Genomic DNA, 19,463 nt, shown 5'->3' on the forward strand with positions numbered 1-19,463 from the left:
TTGGTATTTGTTTTAATATAAAAGTGAATTCTAATTACCTGATTGTGCAGTTGCTTAACACTTTTCTCACATTTTCTAGTGTAATTGAGTTTGTAGGAAAGCTCCCTCCCTCCCCATCTTTATCCTATGGCTTTACTCCATGGCACTTTGCTGAAACATAACTCATGAAAAGCAAGACCCCTTCTGGTTCCTCTCTGAGCATTAAAAAGTATCTCACAGAGATAGGAAGTCAGCTTACATAGCCCTGTCATTCCTGTTATCCTCCAGATGCAACTGGGATCTTGATTGACAGTGGTTGGCTCCTTGTGCTAATGAATCTGTTTGGGGTGGGGGAAATGTATGAGAATACTTTGGAATGTAGGTCAGGTTGTAGGCCATACTTTGCCACCTACAGATTGTCCTTTGGTGAAGTTATTTAACCTTTTTGGGCCCCAGTTTTCTTTTTTTGAAGATTTTTCAAGGCTCCTTCTGGCTTTATATTCTGTGACTATATAATACTTTTAGGGATGGACTGGTGGGTGTTTTGATGGAAAGAGTAGCAGAAGTTGTTACTTAAACTGTAGTGTTTAATTACAATATAATGTTCTCAAATTATAAATCATAACATACTATGGCTTTTTTTTTTTTATATTTTTATTTTTAAGTAATCTCTACATCCAGTGTGGCGTTTAAACTCATGATCCCAAGACCAAGAGTCACATGCTCTACTGACTGAGCCAGCCAGGCGCCCCTATGGCTTTTTTATACAAGTTAATACGTTGGTGAAATTTAATGTTTTAACCAGGCAATATATTTACATGGTTCAGAACTGAAAAATTATAGAGTGAAAAATCTTTCATTCTGTTGTTTACACACATAATCTCACTTCCTAGAGGCATGTAATGCTTTTGGGGGTCCTTCTAGAGATGTTTATGTATAACTCTGTATACACATGTATTAACCCCACCCCCACATCTCTTTTTACACGTTGCAGAAGATGCAGTTCTGCTCTTTGCTTCTTTCCAGTTACTCTGACTTGGGAGATTTTTTCCTATCAGTACAAAGAGAGCTTTCTTCTCTCTCTCTCCTTCTCTCTCTCTCTCTTTAGGGCTGCATGGTATTCCATTGTGTGGACATACCACAATTTATTTAACCAGTCCCCAGATGATCTAAGTTGTTTCCAAAAATTTGCTTTTGTAAATAGTGCTACAGTAAATTACTTAGTAGCATGGCATTTCACACATTTGTGAGTTTATCTGTTGGACAGATTCCTAGAAGTGGAATTTTTAGGTCAAAAGATTTATGTGTTTATTTAGTTTATTTAGTTTGGGTATATATTACCAAATTACCAGGTCCTTAGTTACCAGTTTCCATTCCCTCCAGCACTACATTAGAGTGCTTATTTTTCCATAGGTTTTAGAACTAAGGATTAGAATTGTACTTTGCAAATGGAAAAATTCCTAGCATATGATCCTATAAGTAATGTGATTCAGTATGTGATGTACTGCCTCAGAGTTAGCATTAAATCATCTTGGGGAGCCCTTGGATCGTACTTGGCATGGAAAAACCAATGTTCTGAAGAAGTTGGTTGATGTGTAAACTTGAGTTCCACCAAATAACTGGGATATCTCCAGGCACTGTCATTGTGCAGGGATAAAATGTTGCTCTTGTTATAATTCAAGTTAATGGGCTGTAATTCTCTAGATTTTTCTTTTGGCTGCTCTCTTATTTCCATTCTAAGTAGAGATTTAAAATGTCCTACCTCTTGAAGCCTTTATTTGCCGTGAGTATTATAGGTATTAAATATGTATATTATAACAAATTATTTGGACCCTTGTAAGAAAAACGTCCAGCTAAAAATGACCTGGAAGAAGACGCTTCATCCAGCTCTAGGCTCTGGGCTGTCACAAAAGATGACTCCTAAACAACTAAGGTTTTTTTGGTATTCAGTGGTAGCAAATTCAGATGTCTATATATGTCTATTTAGACTTATGCATATATTATATGTTTATTTGTATTTTAAGTAAATAAAGTTTTAAATATTGTATGTAAAATCTTGCAAAATGTTAACACACCAAGGTTACATTTCCCTTAAAATTTTTTTTTGGCAGTGATAAAAAGAGGGCTTAATTCTTAGAGGCTTATAAAACATAAAACTAGCCACCTTTTCCTCTTACTTTTGTTTCCTTCATATTATAATTTAGATGTTCTTGTCATTATTTCTGAAAATCACTTAAGGTTACTACTAGCTCTTTGTTTCTTGGAACAAGAGGTGCAGTTTTTTGTTAAGTTTTGTATGTAAAAAAAGTATTTGAGCATTTACATTGGACATACAAAGGGGCATGATAGTTATTCTCTCCTGGAGCTTTCAATACAATTGGGAGGACTAGACATACATATGACACACAAATGTAGTACCAAACAGTGTCTATGGAATTGAAAGACTCTGGGGATTTGAAAGTGAGTAGAAGGGCCAGTTCCATTCTTGAAATTGGAAGGAGTTTTGGAGACTTTGGTGCAGAGTCATTGAATGGATTCTTCCAGTCTCTTGTGGAACCACATTTCTCTGTAATCCCTGGAATAGCTTTTCTAGCCTTTGTGGGATATCCAGTGGATAAGAGGCAGCAACAATGTATTGTAGTGGAAGGAGCACAGGATTATGAGTTAACACAGCTGGATTCTGATCCTGTTTTTGCCATATTAACTAGCTGGGTGACCTTAGTACAGGCTCTTGGCTTTTTTATGCTTTGCTATCTGTGAGGGGAAAACAAGATCTGCTTAGCCAACTTTATATTTATAGCACAGGGGTTTTGTCAACGTCAGATGAAAAAATAGATTTTTAATGTTGGAAATATTTAAAGTGCTATCTAAATAAGAAATACTGTTTATTTAAACATAACACTCTTGTAGAGAACTGCTGTGTCTTATTCTGTACGTGTCATAAATTCTTTGTAACATAAACATGTACGGGATTTTTTAACCTCTATTAACTGACTACCCCACAGATTTTGATCTTTTAGTTTAGTTCAGGCATTCTGTTCCAAACGGCCTTTATCTTTAGTCTTTCAGTCACTGTTTACAGGTTCTTCTTCATTATTAGGGTCTTCTTAAAGACCACAATAAATTATTTGGAGTCCTTTAAGAAACTCATTGGGCCAAAACTGAATGAGGAGAAGACACTTTGTCCCAGTGCTCTCACAAAAGATCACTCTTAAACAATCACTGAAGATCTTTATTGACTATGCTTTACTGTCTAATAGATCCTTTAGTGTTCTGTAGTTCAGGAGTAGCAAAGTCAGATGTCCCCCAGGTGCCCACTGAACTACCAGTGAAGCAGGCCAGGTGGACAGTAAAGTGGGGGATTATCTGAACTAGGGGACAGCTGCTACTCAGCGCCAGCCCTTGTCACTTTGCAGGGACCTGGGCTTAGGGTTGCCAGATCTTTACATGTCTCAAAAGAAGGCTGAAGTCTGGATTTTCCTCTTTCTTTTCTTACTTTTAAACATTGGCTTAAAACACCTGCTGGATGAAACAAAACATCTCTGGGCCACATCCAGCTCTCAAGCCCTAGTTGGAGACCTTGGTATACTTGCTTCACTATTTTTTTTTCTAATGTATTTAACTCATCAGTCCATCTACACTTACATTCTGCCCCTTCTGTTCTGTGAGCAGAGTGGTTGGTACAAGTGGGAGGGCATGCCATTTCCATCGTGGAGGAGAATGCGTTTGCGGGAAGTTTCAGAGAACTGAGCAAGTTAAACTGCATTGGGGGTTTCCAGATATGGGGACAAATAAGACGCACTGAGGGGTGGCTGGGTCTATAAGTGATGTTAGTAACGAATTGAGTGGTTTGTTGGAAGGCTGGGAGGCAAGTTTCTGGGCTTCTTGTGGTGTTGAGTATGTGTAGCTGTTGCTCGTGCTGGAGAGGAGTTGTGTGTGTGACGTGGAACAGGCTGCCGCTTGTGGGAGAAGGAAGGAGAACAGTGGGGCTTAGGACGTGCCCTTTTTCTTGCAGCAGTTGCTTGGGGAAGAAGGATTGAGGCAGTCTTGGTAGTTGAAATGCAGTAATAGAAATTACAGGGAGTATAAAATTATTAAAAATAGCACCCTGTATCGAACAGTTTGTTTTTTCCCCTCTATCCTGTCCTGTTTTTATTGCCTGTGTCTTGTCTCCTCTTATGTGACTCTTTAGGTAATGTGACGGCGCATGTTCAGCATCAGTTGCTACACATTTTCTTGGGAAAAGAGCAGTACAACTCTTCGGTACTTAATTTTGCCTAAAGTATACTAAATTGGTTATTGTACATAAATCTTGTTATAGAGCTAAGTCCAACTTTGGACACTTCTCTACAGGCTCCAAGTTTTTCTTGTTGGTCACTATGGGAAGGAAGCAGGATACAGTTTAGAGACTTGTGTTCTTTTCCTCATTGTCAGTTTTAAGGCTCTAAATGTTTAGGCTAAATATCCTACTTTCCTGAATATCCTCAATTTCCAGCTCAGTTTTTAGATGGTTTCTAGACTGTGTATCCTTTTTCTGAGGCTGGATGTACCATAGATCAGCAAATACTGTTCGTACTTGTTCTCTAAGCCTTCTAGGGCATAGAATAACCTGTGGTGGATGGAAGATTTCTTTTAGTGATTTTTCTCACTCTGTTACCCCAGCCATCTTGAAAGATCATGTCATTCTGGAATTGGATATAAATTCAGTAATCTAAATGAAAGTGCTTAGCCCAGTATCTAGTGCCTAGCAGTGGCTCAGCTAAGACTGTTTGAATCTGAATGACCTATAGAATAGGAAGACATGTATTCTGCCAAGCATTTTTAGCATTTCTGAAATCACATTATGACTTTAAAATTCACTTACTTTGGGACGCCTGGGTGGCTCAGTTGGTTAAGCGACTGCCTTCGGCTCAGGTCATGATCCTGGAGTCCCGGGATCGAGTCCCACATCGGGCTCCCTGCTTGGCAGGGAGTCTGCTTCTTCCTCTGACCCTCCCCCTCTCATGCTCTCTCTCTCTCATTCTCGCTCTCAAATAAATAAATAAAAATATTTAAAAATAAAAAAAATAAAATAAAAAAATAAAATTCACTTACTTTACCATATAGACTTTGAATACCACATTTAATGCTTAATTCTATGTGATTTTAAACTCTCAGAGCCCTAGTAGCTTCATATTTATTTTAAAAGGGAGGATAAAGGTAGATTTGATGGTATAAGAGTAATTCTGAGCAGTCTTCTAAATAAAGCAGTTGAAAAAAAATAAAGCAGTTGTTCAAATGGAGTTAATACTGTTTTCAATCAAAAACAAAGTATATTTATAAAAAGTCTTGATTTTCTTGTTATAAGGCTTTTAAAATGGATTTTGTGCTGATATGTTTTAAAGAATGGCAAAGCTTTTAATTTAATTTAATTTCCAGTATACTTAACATACAGTGTTATATTAGTTTCAGGTGTACAATACAGCGATTCAACAATTCTGTACTTTACTCAGTGCTCATTATGATAAGTGTACTCTTAATCCCCTTCACCCATTTCAGCCACCCCCCCCCCCAATTCTGGTAATCATTAGTTTGTTTCTTTATGGTTAAGAGTCTGTTGGTGTGCCTCTTTTTTCCTTTGTTCATTTCTTTTGTTTCTTAAATTCCACATATGAGTGAAATCATATAGCATTTGTTTTTCTCTAATTGACTTATTTCACTTAGCATTATATCCTCTGGATCCATCCATGTTGTCCCAAATGGCAGGGTTTCATTCTTTTTTTTTTATGGCTAAGTAATTTCCATTGTATATATATATACCATATCTTCCTTATTCATTCATCTACTGATGGACACTTGGGTTTCTTCCATAATTTGGTTACTGTAAATAATGCTGCAATAGGAAATGGCAATATTTGGAATAACTGTAATTTCCAGTGAGTGACTTCTTCACAGTAAATACTGCTCAGTTGAGTGGAAAGGAAATATGCTTTTACACTTGAAATAATTATGGCTTGTTTAAAAAGTGTCCTCAAATATGAGACTGACACAAGTGGATGTGAGAAAACATTTATGCACTCTTTCTAGGAGGTTTAAGAATTCTCTACTCATATTAGATGATCATCTACACTTGCTGAGGGGTTAGTGCTTCCTTGGGAACTTCCTTGGCTGGTTTTCCTCTATATGTTTTGGCCTTGTGTTAGGTCTGGTCCATAAAGATCAACATGGTAGGACTTTGGGTAAAACAGTTTAGATAAATACTTGTTAACACCACCACAAAAGAAATTCCACTTATGAAGCACAAGTACCAGTGTATTTAGCTTTATAGGTCAACAACATTACTATATATAGTATGATACTACATATACAGCAAAAACATAACCTTTTAAAACAAACTGAGGTTGGGGGGTTTTTAAATACAGGGCAAGGAAGAATTCTTTAGTAATAGTTTTTTGTTTTGTTTTTTTGCAGTTACCAGTTGTAATCACTTGCCATGACATGCCCTTTCAGTTACTTGACCCCTTTTAGTTAAATTCTCTTCAACTTCCTTAAATCCATTAGGAACAATTGAGAATCAGCAGTTTTAGGGTATTTGGAAGGAAGGCCCTATATCCTAAGCGGTGATTAAAGAAATCTGTTTAGGGGCGCCTGGGTGGCTCAGTCGTTAAGCGTCTGCCTTCGGCTCAGGTCATGACCCAGGGTCCTGGGATCGAGCCCCGCATCGGGCTCCTTGCTCGGTGGGAAGCCTGCTTCTCCCTCTCCCCCTCCCCCTGCTTGTGTTCCCCCTCTCGCTGTCTCTCTCTGTCAAATAAATAAAATCTTTAAAAAAAAAAAAAAGAAATCTGTTTATACTGTATCTGTGCTGTTAAGTCAGCTCTTGGTTGTCTTTCCATTGACTTAAATTTCTCCTCTTTTCTATCAGTAGGTTAAGAAAATCAACAGAAGTGGAGAAGGATAAGGTTGTGACTGGGCTGGGACAAATAGGGAAGCTTGGTGACCAGGAGATATTTTCTTCTCAGTTATAAGACTGGAGTCTTAGCATTCACTGTCAGGCTTCCTCTGTCTTCCATAGGTGATCAATGAACGTTGCTTATTAGTTAGGTTTCTTATTACCTGGAGGCAACTGGGGGAGGGGGTCCTGTACTAAGAACATCTTTTTTTTTTTTTTTAAGATTTTATTTATTTATTTGACAGAGAGAGAGAGAACTAGTAGGCAGAGAGGCAGACAGAGGGAGAGGGAGAAGCAGGCTCCCCGCCAAGCAGGGAGCCCAATGCGGGGCTTGGTCCCAGAACCCCGGAACCATGACCTGAGCCGAAGGTAGCCACTTAACCGACTGAGCCACCCAGGCGCCCCTCTCTATCTTTCTCTTTCTTTCCTTCCTTCCTTTTCTTTTCTTTCCTTTCCTTTCTTAGGTTTATTTATTTATTTTAGAGAGAGAGAAAGAGAGAGCAGTGGGTGGGGAGAGGGAGAGAATGTTCAAGCAGACTCCTGATGAGCACGGGGCCTATGGGGGCTTGATCTCAAGACCCAAGAAATCACCACCTGAGCCAAAACCAAGAGTTGGATGCTCAACTGACTGAGGCACCCAGGTGCCCCTTGTTTGTTTTCCAGGTTAGTGTTATAGTGTAATCAGACAGCATTGACTTGAAACACTGATTATCAGGTTAAACAGGTACTAATGATTCAGTAAGTCATTTTCTTCTGAGTCATAGTAAACCAGTGCCCTAGGGGAATAGATTTAAAGTGGGTTCTTCATTTTAGGTGTAGCAAAACCCAAGGTTTTCTTCTTTAATTTGGGAAATAAACTTTGTGTTTTTATCAGAGGCATTTATCGTGTAAACCGTGAAACATCAACAACTGCAAAGGTCCAGGGAACTTATCAAATAAGACTTTGATTCTACTGCAGGGAGTCTCCATGCTAAGGCTGCTGGAAAAGAGACCAGTTCAAAACAGGCCTAACGGGGAGGACACTGTGATATAATCCTTTGCCAATTTATCTTGAGTTCCTTTAGGTGAAATTTTAATATTTGTGAATAGTCTTTTTGGCAGTTCTCCAATGTTTGGTTTCAGTTTATACCATTTGCGTATCACTGGACTTGAGCATAATTGGGGAACTAGAGAACTAGAGGGTGGAGAATAGAAAAGTGGAGGTGAGGCAGAAAGGGCAAGCCAAGGGAGAAGTGTTTCTAGGAAGTGTAGGAGATGAGAAAAAGTAAATCGAGGCCAGAAAACTGTACTCTAGTGGCCTCTGTGATGAAGGAAGGAACTGTGATGTGCCTGACCGTAAATGCTTTGGCAGAAAGCCATTGATAGGTAGAGGAAAGACTATTTAACCCCGGCTCTTGGGGAGGAATTTAAGAAAGAGCTCCTCAGGCGTGAGTGAGTCAAATACAGCTTGTCCACAGCTATTTCCCACGGTGGGACTAGTAGAAGCAGAACTGTATACTGAGTGAAAACCCAGTAGTATTGAACATGTGGTGGTCCAGACCTAAGAAAATAAAATTCTGAATAGGTAATACATGTACTTAACAAAAATTCAAAAGATACAAAGAGGGGAATAAGAGGTAAAGTAAATCTCCCTCCTAAACCTGACTCCCACCTAACCAGTTCCCTTCTCAGAGATCATCACTGTTGGAGTTTCTTTTCCTAGAGATGTATTTATATAAGCATTTCATATTTCAAAGATTTTGTTCCCTGTAAAAGAATATATAAATACAGATAAACAGAAGAAAATAAAAATCGCCTAATCATCTATAATCCCACTGCCAGGCGTAACCACTATTAATAGTTGGATGTGTATCCTTTCAGGGCTTTTAAAAATGATTGTGTGCTTACAAGAGTGCTCTCTTGCACTTAAAAAAATTATTTTTAATCATCCAAGTAACACGTGGATACATTCCTATTATTAAAAACAAATTCAAAGTGTTACAGCTCTTTTACAATTTGTCCAGCAGGTTTCCAGTTCCTACCAAAAGAAAAAAAATTCAAATGATACATATTAAGCCAAAATCTTCCTTCACCACTGCCTCCAATCATATCCCTTCCCTATTGGTAATACCGGTGGTGATCTGCTTGTTAAAATTCTTTGAGCCATTTTAGATACATCTGTAGGCATATATTGCTGTGTTGTGTTTCTCATAAATGAGATCCTACTGTTTGTATGAGAATTAAAAAAGCATGATCTTGTTATTTTAATGTCATCTCCACAATTACCCGTTAAGTTGGACACTGTCACATGCTTAGTGAATATTACCTTTTCTATGAATAGCCTGAACGGTACATAGCATTTGGTAAACTGCTTTTGTTGCCTTCTATATTATTAAATATTCCTCTACCACATTACTTTAAAATGGCTGTTAACGTTGAATGCATGTGTCATAGTATATGTAATTTATACCTTCATTATTGTTATGCTATAATTGATAGGATGCTTGGTGAAGATCTTAGACTTGTAAGATCCTTTTTTGAGAAGGATTATTATTAAGATTAATACTATTACTGTTAAGTAAAGCTTTAGCCATTTTGTTTACTATCATTGATTCACATTTACTTAATTAGCCATTTTATTGCATGTATTAGATTATGGATTCATAACTATTAATAACAGCTATACTTTCCTGTGGTAACTGCTGACCACCTTGACTTGACTTAAATGTTCCTAAATCTCTCTAGTTATGCCTTGTTTGTACTTCTGCGTATGTGTGATTGTGCCCATTCCGACAGAACCTATTTGCATTTTAGTGTTCCCCAGGTAAGTCTACAGGTAGCTAGCTGTGCCTAGACAAAAAATATGTTAGGAGAGCTGAAGAAGATCATTTTGATTTTAAGTAGAAAGCATCAAGGAGAAAAAATTTAAAACTTACTAGCTGGGAAGGGTGGGAGAATTCAGGGAGGAGTAAGATTATTCCCAGTAAGGGGAAGGCGGAGGAAAGATAAGCTTAAGTGTGTTTAGGAGGAGAGTGGACAGATAGATTGAATGGATCCAAATGTTCAAGTTGGAAAATTATAAGAAAAAGTTGGAAAGGTAGTTTAAATCAATATGTAGTAGGCATTTAATTAATGCCATATTAAAGGTTTTTGATTTATTTTATAATAGCTGAGTTGCTTCTGAAGCATTTTGAGCAGGGGAATGATATATGAAATGGTATTTTAGAAATACTAGATGATATTATGCAGGATAGGTTAGAATAAATTAAGGCATTCATTACATTTAAGTGAAAGACAATAGCCGACATTATAGCAATGGCGGGTGGAATGGAAAGGAAATTGTAGATGTGAATATTCACATGAACAAAGGTTTGTGGAGAGAGAGTTGAAGTAAAATCATCACGAGGGGTTCTAAAAATCAGCACTATTGATAGATAATTTAAGTACATATAATTAATTCATTTTAATTGTACAATTTTATGGATTTTGACAAATTACACAGTTGTATAACCACTACCACAAACATGATTTAGAACAATTTCATCTTCCCAGAAAGTTCCCTTTTACCTCTCTACAAATAATCCTCTCCCTTTAGCCCTGGTCCCTGGCAATCTCAGATCTACTTCTTGTCAGTATAGGTTTTTTGTTTGTTTTTGTTTTGCCATTTCTAGAGTTTTCTTTTTTTTTTTTTTTTTAAAGATTTTATTTATTTATTTGACAGAGAGAGACACAGCGAGAGCAGGAACACAAGCAGGGGAGTGGGAGAGGGAGAAGCAGGCTTCCCGCAGAGCAGGGAGCCCGATGTGGGGCTCGATCCCAGGACCCTGGGATCATGACCTGAGCCGAAGGCAGACGCTTAACGACTGAGCCACCCAGGCGCCCCTCTAGAGTTTTCTATAAATGGGAATCTTAAAGTCTTTTGTGTCTGGCCCCCTAGCATGAATTCAGCCATGTGTTGCATGTTATCAACAGTTCCTTCCCTTGTATTGCTGTGTAGTAATCCTTTTATATGGGTGTATCACAGTTTATCCATTCACTGGATGATGGGCATTGGGTTGTTTCTAATTTTTGGCTGCTATGAATATAGGTGCTCTGAACATTAGCATACAGGTCTTTACGTGAACATATGTTGTCATTTTTCTTTACTAAATAACAATAGTGGGATTGTTAGGTCATATGGGAAGCGTATGTTTAATTTTATAAGAAACTGCCAAACTTTTTCAGAATGGCTATATCATTTTGCAGCAGCCACGTAGGAGACCTTACTAGCTCCACATCCTTGTGAACATTTGGTATCATCAGTCTTTTTTAATTTTAGCTAACAATGGAGTTTTAAGGCAGAAAAATAGAATGAATGAAGTGGGAATGTCAAGTGGGAGAAGCTAATTTGGAGGTGACTGACAGTGGAGACACTGCTTCAGTTTTTGGTATTGAGTTTAAGATGTCTCCAAGTGGGAAAATAACCCCAGAGATTCTGTAACTTCTCTTACAGAACTTAAAAAAAAACAAAAAAAAGATTCGTTTATTTAGAGAGAGAACAAGTGCGAGTGGGGGTGAGGGGCAGAGGGAAAGAGAATCTGAAGCAGACTCCCCGCCGAGTGCGGAGGCCCCACTTGGTGCTCGATTCTACCACCCTGAGATCATGACCTGAGCCAAAATCAAGAGTCCGACGCTCAACCGACTGAGCCACCCAAGCACCCTTCTTTTATAGAACTTTTAATAGAATGGCACTTTGAAGTCAGGGAATCATGAGCTCAAGATTGGCTCAATTACTTTCCCTGTGATCTTAGACAGGTTATTTGCCCTTTCCAAGCTTTAGCTTTTCCCATTTGTCAAATATGAAATGTAGGTAGTTACACTTAGAATAACGTGCTAATGCGGGGTGCCTGGGTGGCTCAGTTGGTTAAGCATATTACTTTCTATATAGCGTAAGTTCTTAACAGATATTCTTGAATCTAAGTAGTAGTTCGAAATAAGCTTACATAGAATTATCAGGTCAAATAAGGTAAAGGGTTTTAGAAATTGTTTTAGTATATTTCCATTATGACATTAATACTTCATAGAAAGTTTGGAAAATAAAGAAGAAGCAAAAGAAGAACATTCAAGAGTATGGCAGAATTCTTGGCAGATTCTTTCAGATTGCTTTCCAAAAGAGTTTCATGCTATACTGTTGCCAGCAGTGCTTGAGTGGTCCTGTTTCTTCTCCATTTTGCCAGAATTTAAAAATTTTATAATTTGATAGATGATATAAGTATCTTTAATTCCATTTATTTGATCTATTAATTACTTTCCACTGAGTTGTAATGTTGCCTTTCTCGTGTTAAATTCTTACATACTAGGTTAAGTTTCTGAACATTGTCCATTTATGTTTATTTTTATATTCCTAGTATAACGATTTTAACTCCCATACTTTTATTTATTTTTAATTTAATTTAATTTTTAAATTTTAATTCCAGTATAGTTAACATCTGGTGTTATATTAGTTTCAGGTGTACAAAACAATGATTCAGCAATTCTGTATATTACTCAATGCTCATTAAGATAAGTGTACTCTGAATTCCCTTCACCTGTTTCACCCATTCCCCCCCCCCCCACCTCTCCTCTGGTAACTATCAGTTTGTTCTCTATAGTTAAAAGTCTGTTTTTTGGTTTGTCTCTTTTTTTCCCCTTTTCTTCATTTCTATTGTTTCTTAAATTCACATATGCATGAAATCATATGGTATTTGTCTTTCTCTGACTGACTTATCTCACTTAACATTTTACTGTCTAGATCCATCCATGTTCTTGCAAATGGCAAGATTTCATGCTTTTTTATGGGTAAATAATATTCCTCTGTGTGTTGGTGTGTATATACACTACATCTTCTTTATCCATTCATCTACTGATGGACCCTTGGACTGCTTCCATAATTTGGCTATTGTAAATAATGCTGCAGTAAACATAGGGGTGCATATATCTTTTTGAATTACTGTATTCATGTTCTCCAGGTAAATACCCAGTAGTGGAATTACTGCACCATATGGTAATTTTATTTTTAATATTTTGAGGAACCTCCATACTGTTTTCCAGAGTGGCTGCACTAGTTTGCATTCCTACCAGCAGTGCACAAGGGTTCCTTTTTCTCTGCACCCTTGCCAACGCTTGTTTCTTGTGTTTTTTATTTTAGCCATTCTGACAGGTGTGAAGTGATATCTTACTGTGATTTTGATTTGCATCTCCCTGAAGATGAGTGATGTTGAGCATCTTTTCATGTGTCTGTTGGCCATCTGTAGGTCTTCATTGGAGAAATGTCTGTGCATGTCTTCTGCCCTTTTTTCAATCAGATTGTTTTTTTGGTGTCGAGTTGTGTAAGTTCTTTATATATTTTGGATACTAACCCCTTACTGGATATGTCATTTGCAAATATCTTCTCCCATTCAATAGGTTGTCTTTTTGTTTTATTGATTGTTTCCTTGGCTGTGCAGAAGCTTTTCATTTTGATGTAGTCCCAATAGTTTATTTTTGCTTTTGTTTTTCTTGCCTCAGGAGACAAATCTAGAAAAATGCTGCAATGGCTGATGTCACATTATTGCCTGTGCTCTCTTCTAGTATGTTTATGGTTTCAGGTCTCAACATTAAGGTCTTTAATCCATTTTGAGTGTTTGTATATGGTGTAAGAGAGTGATCCAGCTTCATTGTTTTGCATGTTGCTGTCCAGTTTTCCCAGAACCATTTGTTGAAGAGACTGTTTCCCACTGTATACTCTTGCCTCCTTTGTTGAAGATTAATTGACCACATAATCATGGGTTTTTTTCTGAGCTTTCTATCCTGTTCCATTGATCTATGTGTCTGTTTTTGTGCCAGTACCATACTGTTTTGATTACTACAGCTTTGTAATATAACTTGAAATCTGGGATTGTGACACCACCAGCTTTGTTTTTCTTTTTCAAATTTGCTTTGGCTATTTGGGGTCTTTTGTGGTTCCATACAAATTTTAGGATTGTTTGCTCTAGTTCTGTGAAAAATGCTGTTGGTGTTTTGATAGGGTTTACATTAAATCTGTAGATTGTTTTGGGTAGTATAGACATTTTGATAGTATTTGTTCTTCCAGTCCATGAGCATGGCATATCTTTCCATTTGTATCATCTTCAATTTCTTTCATCAGTATTTTATAGTTTTCAGAGTACAGGTCTTTCACCTCCTTGGTTAAGTTTATTCCTTGGTATTTTATTATTTTTGGTGCAATTGTAAATGAGATTGTTTTCTTAATTTCTCTTTCTGCTACTTCATTTTCAATGTATAGGAATGCAGTGAGTTGGGGCACCTGGGTGGCTCAGTCAGTTAAGTGTCCAACTCTTGGTTTCATCTCAGGTTATGATCTCATGGGTCATGAGATCAGGCCCCGTGTTAGACTCCGTGTTCAGTGGGGAGTCTGCTTGAAGATTCTCTCCCTCTGACCCTCCCCCCAAATGTGCCCTTTCTCTCTCTCTCTCTCTCTCAAATAAATAAATAAATCTTAAAAAAAATGCAATAGATCTCTGTAAATTGATTTTATTTCCTGAGACCTTACTGAATTCATTTATCAGTTCTAGTAGTTTTTTGGTAGAGTCTTTAGGGTTTTCTATATATCGTATCAGATCATCTACAAATAGTGAAAGTTTTACTTCTCCCTTCCGGGTTTGGATGCCTTTTATTCCTTTTTCTTGTCTGATTGCTCTGGCTAGGACTTCCAGTACTATGTTGCATAAAAGTGGTGAGAGTGGATTTCCTTGTCTTGTTCCTAATTATAGGGGAAAAGCTCCCTATTTTTCCTCATTTAGGGTGATGTTGCTGTGGGTTTATCATATATGGGCTTTTTTTTTAATGTTGCTAACTGCTATAACTTTAAATATATTTACTGTGTGACAGGGCTAGTATTCTTCATTTGTTTTTATATTTTTTCATGAACTAAGTTATTTTTATATTAGTTTTCATATATCTTTGGGTTTTTATATTCTTTTTAGAGCTTTCTCTCTGGGTTTTTTTTTTTTTTTTAATGTTATGTTAATCACCATACATTACATCATTATCTCCCTGGTTTTTGGGTGAAATAGTCACTCATGTACCTAATTGCTTGTATGTGACTTTTCTTAACAGAATAACTCCTATCCTAGAAATACCTCTTTCTGTCCCCCAACTTCTGATTTTGGGTTTTGTTGGGGTTTTTTTTGTTTTGTTTTGTTTTTTGACTTCTGATTCTAATGGTAGATCTGTAACCTAGCTGTAAGGGTTCCAGTTTGCAGACCTGGCAAATGGAAAAAATTAGAACAACTTATTATGTGTGTTGCATGTAAGCACACACATGCTGAGTATATATGTGTGTATATGTATATATGTTACATATATGTCTGTATGTTTAAGGTTGCCAACTAGTATTTCTTGAGAAGGATTGTTGTTTTGAGATTATGTCTTTAATGGCCTTACTTAGCAAAATAAAAAAAGGGTTGTCACCTTGTGTTGGTCTTCAGAATTGTTTTTGAAATTTACCTAACTTGTAAAAGCTAAAAATATGGGAACCACTGCTTTATCTCACACCATAATGACTTTCTTGGTGGTAATGGTGTAGTGTTGTTTTGTCCCCCCAAAAGCATACAATGAAGTCATAGCTTATGGGGGTTAGGTTTTTTAACATCTGTATGTAATACAAATATAACATTTAGTCAGAATTACTTTTACAAATTATGTTGGTGACATCTCTCAGCAGGTCCAGCATAACCATTTTTTCCATCAAACACTGGAACAGATCATTTCTTTGCATGGAAATAAGATAGAACAGTTTGTTTTTATTTAAGGGCCATGTTGCACAAAACTTATCCATCTTTCACCATTAGAATCACTTTACATTGAGAGATACGCACTGAGAATTGAAACTGAATAAGAGATTCACATCTTGCATCCCATGCTTCCTGCTGGACTTACTCTGGTTCAGTGGTGGCGTGTTGGTAGGCAGAATCCTTACCGCTTACTGTTTTCTTTCCTTTTTCTGAGCATTTTCTTCCTCATGGCCCACTCCTGTGCTAAAAACAATCAGGGGTCAGGAGGTGTTAGGAAGATGCTTAGAAAGTATAGTTAAATTCAAGTGAATATATTTGAATATCTAAAATGAGTCTTAGAGACTGAACTAAACACTTGTTTTAGTAGTGCCACAATAATATTAGTAGGTGTCCTGCTCACTTAAACTACTTATAACAAGCTTATATGTGACTTTTAGTATACAGGTAACATTTATACCAAAGATAGAATGAGTTCTTTATAACTATAATAAAGGCTTCTTTAAGTATGACATGAATGGGGTGCCTGGGTGGCTCAGTCAGTTAAGCGTCTGCCTTCGGCTCAGGTCATGATCCCAGGGTCCTGGGATCGAGCCCCTTATGGGGCTTCCTGCTCAGGGGGAGTCTGCTTCTCCCTCTCCCTCTCCTCCTTCCCCCTGCTCATGCTCTCTTTCTCTCTCTCAAATAAATAATAAAATCTTAAAAAATAAAGTTACTTTGTCCCCTCCTTTTCATACCCTACTCTTTGAGAGCAAGTCCCTAAATACAATTTAACATTCAAAGTGTGGGGGGACTTAAATTCAACCTCTTGAAGGTCGGGATTATCTAAAGAAATTACTTGGCATTCTTTTGACAGGTATTTTTTAAGTTTATGGAAACAGCATGAGTACTGATATCAGTCTAACATATCTGTTTTTTGCAGGGTGGGAAACCCCGTAAACACCGGAAGGATCGGCTACAAGATTTAATTGATATAGGCTTTGGCTATGATGAGACAGATCCATTTATTGATAACTCAGAGGCTGTGAGTAATGTATCTTTAATATAGCAGCAATTCTTTGTTTGGGATAGAAGTCAAGGATAAAGTTACTAAAATAGTTCAGTATTTGTTTTTACTAACCAATCTTTTGTTGATGTACATCTAAATTGTTTCCACTTTTATGTGCTTACAAACAGTTGAGCATCTGTGTACATTTATCTTTGTGTACTTGAGTAAATATGTAAGATAATTAGTGCAAATATATGTATAGGATAAATTTCTAGCAGTGGGATTTACTGATCAAGGGTATTTACATCTTGAATTTTTATTGATATTTCCAAACTTGGGCAGGTGTATTTTCAAATGACCTGTAGATAAGAACCATATGAACTTGAAGATTGGAGCTACTGGGTGGAAGTTAATCTGGCAGACATCTTTAAAATGTACTTTATTTTTTTGTTGCTGCCAACCCTTACTACACTGGTGGTGACTGAATGCCATCCTTTACTGCCTGTCTGTTTTGATCACGCCCTGCAGCTTTTCCCCTGGAGTCCTCTTTCTCTTATAAAATGAAGAGGAATTTAGGAAAGCATTTAAGGACTGTAGCAGTCCATTGACCACATAGCAAGTGAAAGAGGGCATATCGTGTTTGGGAGTAGGTAAGGTATATGTTCTTACATTCTTCTCAGTGCACTAAAGTAATCTAAACCCTGGACTTATGGTATCCTCTGCATTGTACAGTGATTACTTAGAATATACAGAAAGTGACACCAAGGTAAGCATTGTAGTATTACCCACAAATCAGTATTTCTTTTTCCTGGCTTCTATAGATGAGTACAAGGCATACAGTGGTAGGAGAGTGATACGTAGAACTTCCAGCAGGGCATAGTGGATACCCTGTGATACTCCTAAGTTATTTTAGTGTCTTGACGTAAACTGGTTTACCATACCAGATAGCCTGGTCTATAGGAGTAAAATACTGACAATGCCCTTTGGAGTAGAGAAGTCTTCTTGTTACCAGAAAGGTTGACAAACCTTTTTGTAGGTTAAGGGATGAATGTTTTTAAGAGTCTTGACCTTGATATGAAACACAAGTCAAAATTCCTAGATTCTAGACTTGACTCGGTTTCTAAAGATTTCTAAGGAAATCTTGTAGCATTACCCAGTTTTCTCTGCTACAGTCAAAATATTTGAATAAAGTGTTTTCAGACTGACTTTTGCAACCCATAATTGGATTATATATCAATTTAGAGAGTGTGGCCAACATTTTTAATGAAAATGAAGTAGAATAGAATAGGAGCTACCATAGCAAATCATAGTAGATTATGTGTTTTTTAATGTGTATATGTGTGTGTGCATGCACTGGGTTTTGATGTGTAATGTATTTTCCACTTGGGTGGTGGTGAAGAAAATTTGAAAGCTACTGCTTTAATAAATAAGGACAAATTTTGTAGGTATAAGTTGTTGTATAGAAATTTTAGAATTAGTTGCTGACATTTAGAGGACAAGGTAGGTTCCTGCTTTGTAAGAGGAAATTGAATTAGAATACATCTTGTTTATTGACTTGCCAAATAATTTTGTATCATTATCTTTAATAGATTATTGGGTTCTTTTTATGAGATAATTCAGACATAAGACAATTATAATCCAACCAAATGATTTTCTTTTCTTTTCATTGATTGTATTACCAGTAAGCTTTCACTGTTTGTAATTATTTGATAGAGAGTGAAAATAATCTGGTTCTATTTAATTGTCAGAATCATGTACTACTTATTACTATAAATACCTGAAAATAAATGCTTTTGAAGATTATTTTTAGTCTCACTGATATTGCCAAATTTTGTAAAGACTAAAAGAAAATGTTTTTCTTTATTATTAATAAATTATAATACCAGGCATGAATAACACTTTTATTTAGGTTGTTTCTTTTAAATTTCACTAGATGTTGTCATTGTTACACAACCCCAAAGTATTGATGTTAAATGATTTCCTCTGGGTCACAATTGCCAGTCATTGAAAGGATCTAAATCCAGGTCTTCTGATTTTCAAGTTCAGTGCTCCATTGCCTCTTAACACATTGTACTTAAAAGGCTAAATTAAATATGCATAAAGAGCTTGTTCTCCTGAGGAGTGTTCCGATAGGGAAAGCTTAGTAAAATACTGCAGCATACAGATGTTGAATACACCCATGTTGCCCTATAATGTAGTGATGAACCTGTTTCCTGTCGGAGAAGCTGCTTGGTGTAGTGGATAGTTTGAAATACAGCCAGAGCCTCTACCATAAGCTTAAAAAATTATTCTGGCAAGGTTCTTAACCTCTAAATTTGGTTTTCACTTATAAAATGGGAATAATATTTGTCTTTTTTGCCTCAAAGGTATCAGGAGGACCAAGTGAAATAATTTATATGAAGAAGCATTGTAAATTATAAAGCAGTGTAAGCAAAAAGTACAGATGTGTTTGTCACAATTGCACATTTCCAAAAATAATTACTACAAAGTCATTTCACTTTTGATTCTCTGCTCTTCACATCACTCCTTTGCTTGCAGATAGTACTGGACCCTTTCTGAAGGTTTTACCAATAGGTCTTTATAATAGCCCATCAAGTGAAGCAACAAGAAAGCAATTCATTCCTTTTCTCCCCCCCACTTCATTACTTTTTGATTCAATATGATTAAACTGGAAATTCTTTCTTTTTCTATTCACCATTTAATTGAAAAGGATACAGGTTAAAAGCAAAATTTTTGTACTTAGCCTTAATATTCTTACAGTAACTAGTACATTCTCTGTATTCCTTGTCCATGGCAAAGG

General features: G+C 36.8%; 1 protein-coding gene and 1 non-coding gene across 2 annotated transcripts in view; both read left to right on the plus strand.

Annotated features, from left to right (window-relative positions):
• Nucleotides 1–19,463, plus strand: part of UBN2 (ubinuclein 2) — a 74,732-nt gene that overhangs the window by 6,191 nt on the left and 49,078 nt on the right. The window contains exon 3 of the mRNA XM_036078321.2: nt 16,598–16,699. Coding sequence (XP_035934214.2) covers nt 16,598–16,699 — 102 coding nt within the window. The remainder of the gene's footprint in view (nt 1–16,597; nt 16,700–19,463) is intronic.
• Nucleotides 8,880–8,932, plus strand: LOC118524169 (U7 small nuclear RNA). Its single transcript, XR_004911598.1, has one exon. It is a non-coding gene; the product is annotated as a U7 small nuclear RNA (small nuclear RNA).

This window comes from Halichoerus grypus, chromosome 12 (assembly GCF_964656455.1).
Source record: "Halichoerus grypus chromosome 12, mHalGry1.hap1.1, whole genome shotgun sequence".
Classification (NCBI taxonomy): domain Eukaryota; kingdom Metazoa; phylum Chordata; class Mammalia; order Carnivora; family Phocidae; genus Halichoerus; species Halichoerus grypus.